General features: G+C 42.0%; 1 protein-coding gene across 3 annotated transcripts in view; it reads left to right on the top strand.

Moving 5' to 3' along the window:
• The window catches only part of pak4 (p21 protein (Cdc42/Rac)-activated kinase 4), a 33,736-nt gene extending 21,375 nt beyond the window's left edge, over positions 1-12,361 (top strand). For all 3 annotated transcript variants that reach the window (XM_083985289.1, XM_083985287.1, XM_083985288.1), the window contains exons 8-11: positions 504-630; positions 3,963-4,088; positions 4,180-4,314; positions 7,113-12,361. In XM_083985289.1, the coding sequence (XP_083841415.1) occupies positions 504-630; positions 3,963-4,088; positions 4,180-4,314; positions 7,113-7,268 (544 nt within the window). In that variant the 3' untranslated portion in view covers positions 7,269-12,361. The remainder of the gene's footprint in view (positions 1-503; positions 631-3,962; positions 4,089-4,179; positions 4,315-7,112) is intronic.
• The last annotated feature ends 81 nt before the right edge of the window (positions 12,362-12,442 follow it).

The following is a 12,442-nucleotide window of genomic DNA, read 5'->3' as shown; positions in this document are numbered from 1 at the left end:
GTAACCACTGTGAATGGGTACGTGACCTTGTAACCTGTTATTAATGCATTTTCATATTAAGTCATTTAGTTTCTCGTGATCACTTCTTTTTATCATCGCTGCCTCTTCAGTCCAGTTTATTCTACTAGAAAATGTCCCTTATTAAATCCCTCAGCCACCATAAGTCTTTCTTCCATAAGGGGGCAGTGTTATCTAATATGATCTCGAAAGAGAGAAATACCAACATGCCGTTGGTCATTTAATTTTCCTTTTTTCACCGACATCAAGCAATTTATTGATTTACAACAGTTCTCCAGAGATTTTCAGCCATATTTGACTGTATCTCTACATAAAACTATGAAACATGGACATTTTCTGGTCTATTTGTGGGTGCTTCCTATTATCAACATGGTTTCAGATGAGTTGGAAAATGTGAGTGAGTGGGAAAATGTTTACGCACTAGAAAAACAGGCTGTGTAAAGTCTATACTGACATTTCTCTCTGATGTCCCCTTCTCTCCCTAGGATGAATGAGGAGCAGATCGCTACAGTGTGTTTGTCTGTCCTGAAGGCGTTGTCTGTCCTTCACACACAGGGTGTGATCCACAGAGACATAAAGAGTGACTCCATCCTCCTCACTCATGATGGTCGGGTATGTACCAGTACCACGCTGCCATTTAAAGCAGAACTATGCAGGATTTTGGCTGTAATTATTGTGGCTCAGAGACACTGTGATGGTAGAGTGACCTATTATGAGGTGAATGGGGTCTAGGCCAATGCGCTCACCCCCCCCACTGGCTGAAAACCGCACTTGCAAGATCAGTCCTCCGTCTCGGTGTAAATCTCATCAATGGATAGAACTATCGCGAGAAACTGCCTTACGGCAGTACGAGATAAGAACGCAGATGACGTCATGCATGTCATGAATCGTGATTGGTTTGAGTTCGGAAAGTCGGAGGAAACCATGGAAACATGTTTGTACTGATGAAGTTCGGCTTGTGGCTAACACGGAGCTAATGCTAACAGACACACACACACCATGGATCTTTTATAAGATAATGTAATACATCATGACACACACACACACGCCTTCGCGTTTTGGAACCTTTATTCATGTGTGTGTGTATGTCTGTGTCTTTGTGTCTTTGTCTGTGTGTGGCCGTATTAGCGTTAGCTCCGTGTTAGCATTAGCTCCCTGTTAGCGTTAGCTCCGTGTTAGCATTAGCTCCGTGCTTAGCAAACACCGCTCTCTACCTTCAGCAGTAAACACAAGCACGTGTAGGGAGGGGGTGGAGGAGGTGGGGCGGCGAGTTTTTTTTTTTACGACAGTGACATGTGCCTCCTAGAACTGTGGGGGAGCCCCGGAGAGGGAAAAAAAGAGAAACCAACGAAGGAGCGAGCTATTTCCGGCCAAGTTGCATAGTTCTGCTTTAACGATGCTGCAACAAAGCTCCTTTTAGGCTGGTTTCAAACAGTTTTCCTTTAAAATGCCAAAATGAGTGCAGGAAAAAAATGTGAGCAAACCACTCCCAACAAAGAAAACTTTTAGGTGAATAATGAATTAGCAGTACAAATCTGCTTTTATATGCCAAACCACAACGCTGTGGCTGTGGCAGCACTTTAACTGCATAAGCAAAAGCACCTTTTTTTAACAGCATAAACTAACAGCATTAAAAACATGAATCATGTTCCAGTTGTAGTTGGTCTTTCACAATATCCAGTCCCAGTATTATCACTGATTATTATTATACACTGGAGTAGTAATCATCGATGCCGAGGCTGAGCTCAGTAATTTTATCAGCTGCATCAATGTTTCTTCTGCTGTCACACCTGCACCTGACAGAGAGCAGTTCCTCACCTGCTCATATGCAGAGTTTGTTCCCCACGATGCACAAACTCAGTACAACCCTGCAGCCAATGACCCGCTTTTACAAGAATAAATGAGAAAATGTTGGCTGTAAAAAGGAACTTGATGCCACTTTTTTAACCACTATTGTAGAACTGAGGCAGATGGTAAATCACTTCCTGCCTGTTTGTCAAACTAGTTTCTGCTTTCTGCAGAAAATGAAACCTCAATGGTTGCTCAGCAACGCAAATGGGAAAGGAGAACTCGGTTTCTGATGCATCACTGTGCACAACACATACTGTACATGGTCTGTGATAAGAAAGGACCCCAGCACAGAGAGTGCATGGATGGTGCAGGTCTCCTGAGCTCAGACCTCACCGACACCATTATTATGTTCTCAATGGTCTGGTGAAGCTGCTCCATGAAGATTTATAAACGATTCGGGTTTAAGGGGACAAAATGAACGTCCCCAGTGAGCGACATATTGCTGCTGATTCTCTCACCGTCAGTCTGTCAGCAAGAGCAGATTGAGATCATAACTGCTTCAGATGTGATGTCAATCCAAGCTGAGTCTTTACATCTGTTGTTGCTATATTTGTGGGTGGGCTGTTGATGGCAGCTGTTGGCGCCCGGTTTCCTTGCACTTGTTCATTCATTGGAGGGCTGAGCTTATTTATTTATTTTTTAAATTCACATTATTAATATTGTAAATTCTGTTTGATGATAAGGCTGAATTAATCCACTTTTTTGGGGTTAAATTAATAGCTTTTGCATCAGAAAGTTAATATGCAAGTACTTTTTGCTGACTTTGCAGATTCGTGCATATCACACCTTTGATTTAAAGAAGAACTAACATGTAAACCACAGTGTCCTTGATGGCAGCAGATGGGTTTGTGGTTTGATGTCTAAGAGCTGGGGTTTTACCTGTCATCCTGCCCTCTAGCAGTATGCACGGTCAGGCAGGCCTCGCCCTGCGCAGCAACACTGAAGTGCTTGGCCTACATTGTGTTGCTCTGCTGAGCAGAAAAAACTAAAACGGTGCTGCGTCATATAGCGTGTATGTGTGAACGCTGCTAATTCATTTCTCAGAGGATGCTCTGTGTCTCTGTGCTCTTATTAATCGTTCCCAGCAGAGCTGCATCAATTCAGCTAACTTGGTCAAACCCTTTTGGTAGGTGTCATGATTTTAATCACTCTGGGTGATGAAAAACATGAAGTAAAAGTATTGTCTTCGTACTGTTTGTTGCAGGAGGGGTTATGTATACTTTTGTGGTTTCATAAACCCTATAACGCAGGATTTTTTAAGTTTTAAAGTTTGATTTCAGCCGGATCTCTGAGTGTTCACACACTGACATTGTGAACTTCAGCTGGCTGACCTGGTGTTTTGCTGCTGAGCTGAGTTTGAGATTTGCTTGTGGATTTGCTTGCTTGCTTGTGGTTTGGCCTGACAGGGGAAGCTTAACTAACCAAGTATGAACAGTTTCTCGTCAGTCGGGTGGGTGTTTGTTTTTTTTGGTCTCTTTGATTGCACCTTTGCACTGGGTGGTGTATGTGAAAGTGAGTGTAACGTCTGGAAAAGATAAGTTCATTCACTGCTCATCTCATTGACTCGTTTAACATTTATTTACAGCTTGAAAAGGCTGAATTCAGAAATGTTAGTGTTGTTGATGAAGCTCAGCTTGTCATTGGCAGACATGTTATTATGTTGCAGTCAGTGTTTGTATCTGTGTGCACCAGATTACACAGATGGGTCTGCTCAACTAGTGTGTGGTGTATGAAGCTGAATGTTGATGTTACACAGCTAAAACACATCTCAAATGTTTGTTTACATTGTCCTTCTCTTCATATATGATCAAAACTCAAATTTACTGTGTACATTAATTTATAATAATATTTTTTCTGAATAATCTACTGTCAAACCTTTATGACTTTTTTAGCCCTTATAACAGCATTTTACTGAGTTAATTTAATTCTTCAACCTCACATTTGGACGTATGACGCTAAAACCATCTTGGCTATTAATATTGTGATTGAGGATGTGATTGGGAACCTTCTATGAATAGTTCTCTTGATGTTTCTTTACTATTTTTGTCCTTCTGATTTGTCCCTCTCTGTCTCCTTGTCTCTTGTGTCTCCAGGTGAAGCTGTCAGACTTTGGTTTCTGTGCCCAGGTGTCTAAGGAGGTGCAGAGGAGGAAGTCACTGGTTGGGACACCGTACTGGATGGCACCAGAGCTCATATCCAGGTTGCCTTATGGACCAGAGGTAACACTCTTTTCCTCAGGATCTCACTAGTTGGACGTTCAAATGAGTACATCTTCTTTACCTGTTGACTGTCCCTTCATGCTGCATCCAGGTCGATATCTGGTCCCTTGGTATCATGGTCATTGAGATGGTGGATGGGGAGCCTCCATACTTCAATGAGCCGCCGCTCAAAGCGATGAAGATGATTAGAGACAACCTGCCTCCCAAACTGAAGAACCTGCATAAGGTAGAAAACCAGTTATTCCCTGCATTTATCTGCAGCCTCCAAACACAAATATCTGGATATTCCTACTTCACTATTTTTTTATATCTTGCTGTTGTGGGGTTATTTTGCTAAATGCTAACAAGCATTGTTTAATAATGAAGCTACCGTACTTTTCAAAACTCTAGTCTAAACACAGTCTGAATCTCAGCTAAACTGTTCATCTCATCCCTCAAACTGTTTCTCACCAACAACACATGTCACACATGTCTCAAAATGTCACTCTTAAAGCAGAACTATGCAGGATTTGGGCTGTAATTATTGTGGCTCAGAGACACTGTGATGGTAGAGTGACCTATTATGAGGTGAATGGGGTCTAGGCCAATGCGCTCACCCCCCCCACTGGCTGAAAACCGCACTTGCAAGATCAGTCCTCCGTCTCGGTGTCCCAAATCTCGTCAATGGATAGAACTAACGCGAGAAACTGCCTTACGGCAGTACGAGATAAGAACGCAGATGACGTCATGCATGTCATGAATCGTGATTGGTTTGAGTTCGGAAAGTCGGAGGAAACCATGGAAACATGAAATGTTTGTACTGATGAAGTTTGGCTTGTGGCTAACACGGAGCTAATGCTAACACGGACACACACACACACCATGGATCTTTTATAAGATAATGTAATACATCATGACACACACACACGCGCCTTCGCGTTTTGGAACCTTTATTCATGTGTGTATATGTCTGTGTCTGTGTGTGGCTGTATTAGCGTTAGCGTTAGCTCCGTGTTAGCATTAGCTCCGTGTTAGCAGGGCTTAGCAAACACCGCTCTCTACCTTCAGCAGTAAACACAAGCACGTGTAGGGGGTGGGAGGGGGTGGAGGAGGTGGAGGAGGTGGTGGCGGCGATTTTTTTTTTTTACGACAGTGACATGTGCCTCCCAGAACTGTGGGGGAGCGCCGGAGAGGGAAAAAAAAGAGAAACCAACGAAGGAGCGAGCTATTTCCGGCCGACTTGCATAGTTCTGCTTTAAAGCAGAAGTAAGCGATCCGTTGGTTTTGGCTAACTTCCTGTCAGCGAATGGAGTTAGCAGTCCCCGCCCTCGTCCCTACGTCACCACATTCACGCGCATCCCTTGGCTGCACACACACAGAGGACCGCCCCTTTATGCCGTTCTCTCTCCTCATTGGATAAAGGTTGTAGGATACAAGGAAAGTTTTCTCCTCGGCTTAGAGCAGAGCAGAGTGACTGACAGACCCGTGTTTCAGACCAAACATTCTATATAAGTGATTGCTGTCGGAAGATATAACTATTTAAGACTTATATTAACACAAACATTCCGCTTACTTCTGCTTTAACACATTGAGCAACAAAATACTAGCAAGAGAGAGCATAACATACAATATATTTTATCTTTTAAGTTTGAATGTTTTTTTTTCTTCAGATAAATCAGTATTTTATCATAGAAAAAGATTTTAACAATTCATTGAGTGCACTTAATTATTGTATATTGTTTGTATTGTAACAAGAATGAATCAAGAACACAGCAGCATTTTCCTTCAGTTACATGTATTGTGCATAGTGATTTACAGTTATTACAAAAAAATAAATGTTCCTGTAAATAAACTATAAAAAGTAGAATCATAAAACTCAAAAGAAGATGCACACAACATTTTCACTCCCTCTCTTTTGCATCTGGCAACACCACATTATCACACACAACAACAAATGTTGTGTTTCTTACCTTTTATCCTCTCTGTATTCTCGGGTCCAATGATGACAAACCATCATGGCAGAGAGCGGGAGATCATTTTTATTTTCTATATTTTTTCATATTTCATTTTATTGTCAATATTTTAGGGACTGTGGTCACTGAATGCGTTTTGTGTGAAAGCAATAAAAAGTGGTTTACATCTTGCTCCACATGGACTTCTGCTTTGCAGGATGTGTTAAGAGTTTTTTTAAGTTTAAGACTATGTGACTTCCGTTTTGACCGATGCTTGTTAGCAATTAAAAGAAAAAAAAGTAAATAACACATTGGTTGTGTTTGTACATATCAGCTATGACAGAAAAGTTTATTTATGTACCTGTTATGTTGGTCCATGAAGTTGAGCAGTGATAGACAAGCTGTTCAGCCATCTTTGACCTTTTATTGACTTTTTCTTCACTCGTTTGTTGCCATCCCATATCTGGCACATGCCCCATTACTATTGGCTGTGCTGTGACTGATGGCATGAAATTCGCAAGGGCAATAAGCTTCCATTTTTCAGATTAAAGGATTAAGACGGCTAAATCAGCAGCTGTCAAGCAGACATAAAAGGCAGAGATAGGGTAACAGAGGGATAATAACACTGCTCTGTAATTTGCGACCCTGGTCACTTACTTACTTTTACCCTCTAACCATTAGGTGACTGACAGTGAAGGCTGTTTTGGTGGATTGTGTGGGCTTATATACAGATACATAGAGTCAGCAGAAGAATAAAAAAAGGCCAGTTTTGACAAACAGAAATCTCTGACAAACATTTTGTCAGTGGCAAGTTTACAACTATCCATCCACTGTCCACACAGCTTATCCATGCAGGGTTGCAGGGGCCCTAGAGCCAAACCCAGCTGTCATACATGTAGGGCGAGGTTGGGGTCTATCACAGGCCTGACACACATTCACACCTATGGGCACAGTCAATCTCCCTTTTTAGCAGGTTAAGATGCATTAAAAAAATAGCCTCCAAGTTTTGACAAACTGCCACGTTGGTTAAATTTTGGGTTTGGGTTTTGAGTCTGATATGGGTGGCTGCCTTCTTCCCTCTCTCTTCTCCCAGGTCTCTCCTGTGCTCAAGGGCTTCCTGGACAGGATGTTGGTGCGAGACCCGGCTCAGAGGGCCACGGCCAGTGAGCTTCTCAAACACCCCTTCCTGGCGAAGGCAGGTCCGCCGTCGTGCATCGTCCCCCTGATGAGGCAGAACAGGATGAGATGAGACGGGACACGAGGGGCCTCCAGGCTGTGGGGGGGGGGGCAGCTTGTGCAGGTTCAGATGGAGCAGAATACTCCTGCACACAGAGGAGTGGCTCTCAGGGGTCAGAGGTCGTGAGTTAGAGCTCTGTGAAAACTCTCAGAAAAGCACTGTGAGCTGCAAAGTGTGAACCAGGTGTGCAGGAGTATTCTGCTTTTATGTGAATCACTGAACTGCGGGGAGCGCGCTCCCTGACAAAAAGGCAATAAGGCGCTGTGTGTGTGTGTGTGAGACCATGTGTGTATGTGTGTAAACATGTTGTCAGCACTGTTGATGACAGTGTTTCATAGCCCTCTCTCTTGGCATTGTGAAGGTGGAGCACTGAGAGAAGAGAAGCCACAACTTGCCCGTTGAATAATTTAAGCCGCTTTCATTTTAACACTTGGTTGTAATTGAAAGGTCTGAGCTGAGAAGATTAAGGACTGTGGCTGTTTTTATTTTTCCATTTGGACCTTACCTGGATTTTAAGTGTGAAGGTTGGGTTTTGCACACCAGTTAGATGCTTTTAAGGAGCCAAGAGCCTGTTGGCTAATTGTCAGAGACAGTCTAAGTGATATTTTGATCTCACTATCGGACAGTCTGGAAGCTGACTTTTCTTCACTACAAGGACGTCTCTCGCTGAGGGATCCCAGGCTCAGACAGTGTCCTCATCATACCCAGAACTTACTACTGAGGGAGGAACTCTTTTGGCTGGAAAATGAGACGGACTGACTTTATTTTTTAGCCATATAATACTAGCTTTCTCTTGTAAACAAAACATACACTAAGTCAAATGTAAACACTGGAGTTGTGGTTCTTTAACAGATTATTTTTCTCTTATTTTCTCCTTATTTTCCTGTGTAAGTACAATGAACATAGAGAGATATATCAGTTTTGATGTTTTACTATCTCAGTTTTGTGGTTTGTGTTTTATGATTTGTTGTCTTGTTATTTTTAGTGTGATATGTGATGATTTTTGAAGCACTGTCAACAAGAGATAGAAGCTGCACTCCCAGTTGATTCCAGCGCGCAGATATTAGACACTATAGCTTTATTTTGTTTGTGTTTTAGACCAGACCACACAGGACTTTGACCTTTGAGGTCAAATAGTTCCCCTGTTTTAGTATCTTTTTTTTAAATGTTGTTTTTAACATCTGGGTTTTACTGTGAGGTTTTCAGGAGAGCAGGCTTCACCACACCTTCATTCTTACTTTATTTTTTTATTTCACAAACTTGAGAATCATCTGAGGTAGGAAATGAACAGGAGCTGCTTTCAGGGCAATTGGAAAGCTGTTTTCATTCTGTGCCACATGCATTGTAATCACTCTCCTACCACAGACACGCAGCAGCTGCTGTTTTTACTAAGCGGTGAGCTGCTGACGTGAGGGAGCGCTCATCACATCGCTCTACTACGCTGCTCATCCAGGTGAATCAATTAATGTTTGAACGCCTGGTTAGTGGATCTACGGGAATGCTGCTGAATCCACCACATAGTGTCAGTGCTTGAAAGGAGCAAACTGTGGCTCTTTGTCATTTGACGAGTACGTTAAATATTAAACTCTTTCAAAACTCAGCGTGACACAGAGATGAGTGCTGCTCATGCGTCTGATGCGTGTGAAGACGGCTGTTTGGATTGAGGCTGGCACGCATTAGGCCAATTACAGAAAAATAATTGAAGTACCTACAAACACTCTGAACTCTAGTGAACAACAGCTGCTGATAATGAAAACACACACGGGCATGATGAGCTCAAAAGAATCGTAAAACCGTTTCAAATGGAACCTCAATGTCAAACATCACACCCTCACTTTATTTGGGAGTAATAGTGAAGAGCAAAAAGCTTCCCAACAACTTCAGTGATAAGATGTTGTTTGTTGGAGACTGTTGATTGACAGACGTGAGCTTAAAGCCGTCATTCATTGTGTGATTCATAGACGTGACTGTAATGACTCATTTGGAAAACAGGGCATGCAAATCTTTTTCACATCAAGACATTCAGACCGATGAATTTTTCATAACGTAACATTCACTTGTATACACTCCACTGTCGACCAAACATCGCTTAAAGTCTGCCTCAGCGTGCTGCATGAAATCACAGATTATTACCCACAGTTCAGTTCGGCCTTGGTCTTGTTATTATTATACAACCACTACTGCCCACAGAAGTGTCTTCATCAGCAGACATCTGTAGTTTCATACTGTACCTCAAAGCAACGAACAGAAGATCTCGGTCAAGATAAGACTGTGGTTCTGTAGCAGTTCATCCCTCTCAAGGTAACGAGATGCACATCAACACAGCCTGCAGATACATTCCCCGCTCTAGGCCAAGGCTGCGGTTTCCATTCCTTCTATGTCCTCCAGCTGCTGCAGAGAGCAGCCTCCTCTCATCGGTCCAGACGGACACAGACAGAGCCTGTGTTCCACCTCAGGTACATTACTGCTCCATAGGTTCTGTCACTCCCGTCTGAGAAGGGGATTCCCCATGGCTCCCCCCTCCAGCCAGCTGGTGGGATGCCTCCATGCCTCCACCTCCATCCTCTTGGAAGGCCTTCCTTACAAGGATTGCTCCCTTCTGTTTAACCTGTGGAACTCGACAGATTGGGTCATAGAGTCCAGCTACCTGACTTAGCAGGTTTCAGGTGTCGGCATGTAAAGCATGTCCTCTTCCATCTGATACCCAACATCTGAGCATCAGATGCTCAACACAGAAACATTTTCTCAAACTTCTAGATGCGGTTTCTCTCGTAAGAAAAAACTACAGTGCAAATGTGTTACTAGATATGTATTGGATTGTGTAGCACAGTCACAATCACAATCACCGCAATGCACGACTCTACATCCTCTACTGCAGCTGTAGGCGCCCTTTACTCTAGCTCTCCTCCTGATGTAGCGAACAATCACTTGTGCAAAACAATGGCTGCGTGGCTGTCTACAGACAAAGGCAGCACCAACAAGGATGAAGACTTAAGCAGGAATGTTTTTTTATTCTAGTACTTTTTTTTTTACATGTTGCTTACGAAAAAGTACAGCTCGCTAAAGATTGGGACCAGAGAACTTAAGTCCTCATTATCCTGTTAATGTCACTAACTGTTGCAGCAGCTCTACAGAGGCGCGTGGCTGTGGTTACTGTGATGACGCTTGCTCTGTAACCCAAATACTTCCTTCCAGACACTGTTTCCTTCGAGCTCTAGTCATATTTTCACATCACTGAACTCTGTTGTCTCTTCGCTCATTTCATTTATTCGAGAAAAATAAATGGTGAGAAAGAATAGAAAAAATGAATTTTCCATGCCCTTAAACATGCGTCAGAGTTTCCCTGTACCCACACTGGAGCAGCTTCACAACAAGTTTGAGCCACTAAAAGTAGGTTAATGGTAGACGTTGTCTCTTTTTTTTTTTTGACACTTTTATGTTTTATTTCAAAAACACTTCAAAGAAATTAGCGGTCGCTGTTTACTTACCAGACAGTGCATTAACTGTTTTTCTTAGGTTCTGCATCTTTTTGTGGACAGAAGTGGAAATGTGTTGTGTGATGTCACGTGTCCATCAACGTTTCCTTCCAATCAGACACAGGAGACGGCTGAGCTGAGCTCAATGAGACAATAGACTGACAATCAGATTTTAGTTGAGGTAATTCAGTTCAGCCTGTGATATTTAAGAGAAGACCCTTTGTTTTCTTTCTTGTTTTCTGGTTTGAGAGAGTTTCCTCAAAATCAGGATGTCTTTCTACGAAATGCTGGTAATTTGCATCTCTGCTGTACTTTATGAGAGGCCGTAGGTGGCTGAAATGGTAAAAAAAAAACAAAAAAAAAGCAGCATATATTATTTTTTTATTTGTATATTTGACTGATTATTAAGGCCACTGTCAGGCAAAAAAGTGTCATCTGAGATTTTAAGAATTGAGTAATAAAAGATCAAAAAAGTAAAATGTAGATATGGTAAATTGGAATACGTTTTAGCATTTCCTGAAAATCCAGCCTACAGTTAATATTTTTGTGTCACACTTGCGTTTTGACTGTACCGATGGGTTCATTTTCATTCCACTGAAAATAAAGTGCGTGGGATTTTCAAGACCTTTATTTTGAAAACGAGATCTCAGATGATTTATTTTCCTAACTGTGGTCCTAATGCTCATTGTACATATGTTCCTGTTGTCCTTTTTTCTTTTGTTATTTTGTTTTTTTTAAACCCTTGTCTTTAATGCCTTTCATCCAAGTGTAAACAAGCACACTTTCTATGGTATCACAGACTGTTGTCATGCCTCATCCCACATTTTGGTCGATTGTCCTTTGATTATCAATGTGAAAAAACCCTGATGTGTTTGCTGTACTGGTGGACTGATGTTGCTCATTTGATAGACTTTAACAACATTTTAATGGACCAGATGTATACTGCTCTCTGAGGGTACACGTGTGTGGACATGTATACACATTCACGAGTTCATGCCTTAACATTAACGCTATTTTTGACAGATTATGATCGTGAGTTGACACTAAGACTGTTAGTGATGGTGAAAGAAGACTTCCATGACTCTTTGTTCTTCTCATCTCACATATCTGAAAGGTCTGCAAGTGATTTAAATGTCATTTGTTTGTCTCTTTCTTTTGGCTGATGTGTTAAAAGTAACAAATCTCAGTGACATTCCTCACAGAGACCACTTCTGATAGAAATTTTGACCTGTTTTCTTTCTGATGGAGAAAAGGTGCAGTCCAGACTGGACTGCTGTCTTTTTTTCTTCATTTTTTCTGCCAGTGTCTTCCTGCTCCACAGAGCCACGTTACAAAGGTTTTCTGTAGATGTCATTACTAGTAGCCAATGAGCAGCTGTAGCACTGCTGCTCAGGGTTCTGTGTTTTTGCATATTGACAGACATTTCTCCTTTTTAGGGGAGTAGTCTTGGTTCTTGGAAACCCCTCCCCTCCCCCCCCGCAGGACTTCATCTCTGGCTTCCACAGTGTAAGTGTGGTTACTGAAGTTCATTTCTGGTGTCATGAGAAACCCTGACCACGACTGACCAACAGCCAACTCTACAAGATATACAACACTAGAATTTAAAAAAAAAAAAAAAAAAAAAGGAAAAATGAATAGACTTCCTCTGACAGACTGTTATGATTCTCGCTGACTCGACATGTTTTAAAGCTGGTTTTTGTTGATCTGTTG

Source organism: Trachurus trachurus (genome assembly GCF_905171665.1).
Source record: "Trachurus trachurus genome assembly, chromosome: 13".
Classification (NCBI taxonomy): Eukaryota; Metazoa; Chordata; class Actinopteri; order Carangiformes; family Carangidae; genus Trachurus; species Trachurus trachurus.
This window is presented reverse-complemented; position numbering and strand designations above follow the sequence as displayed.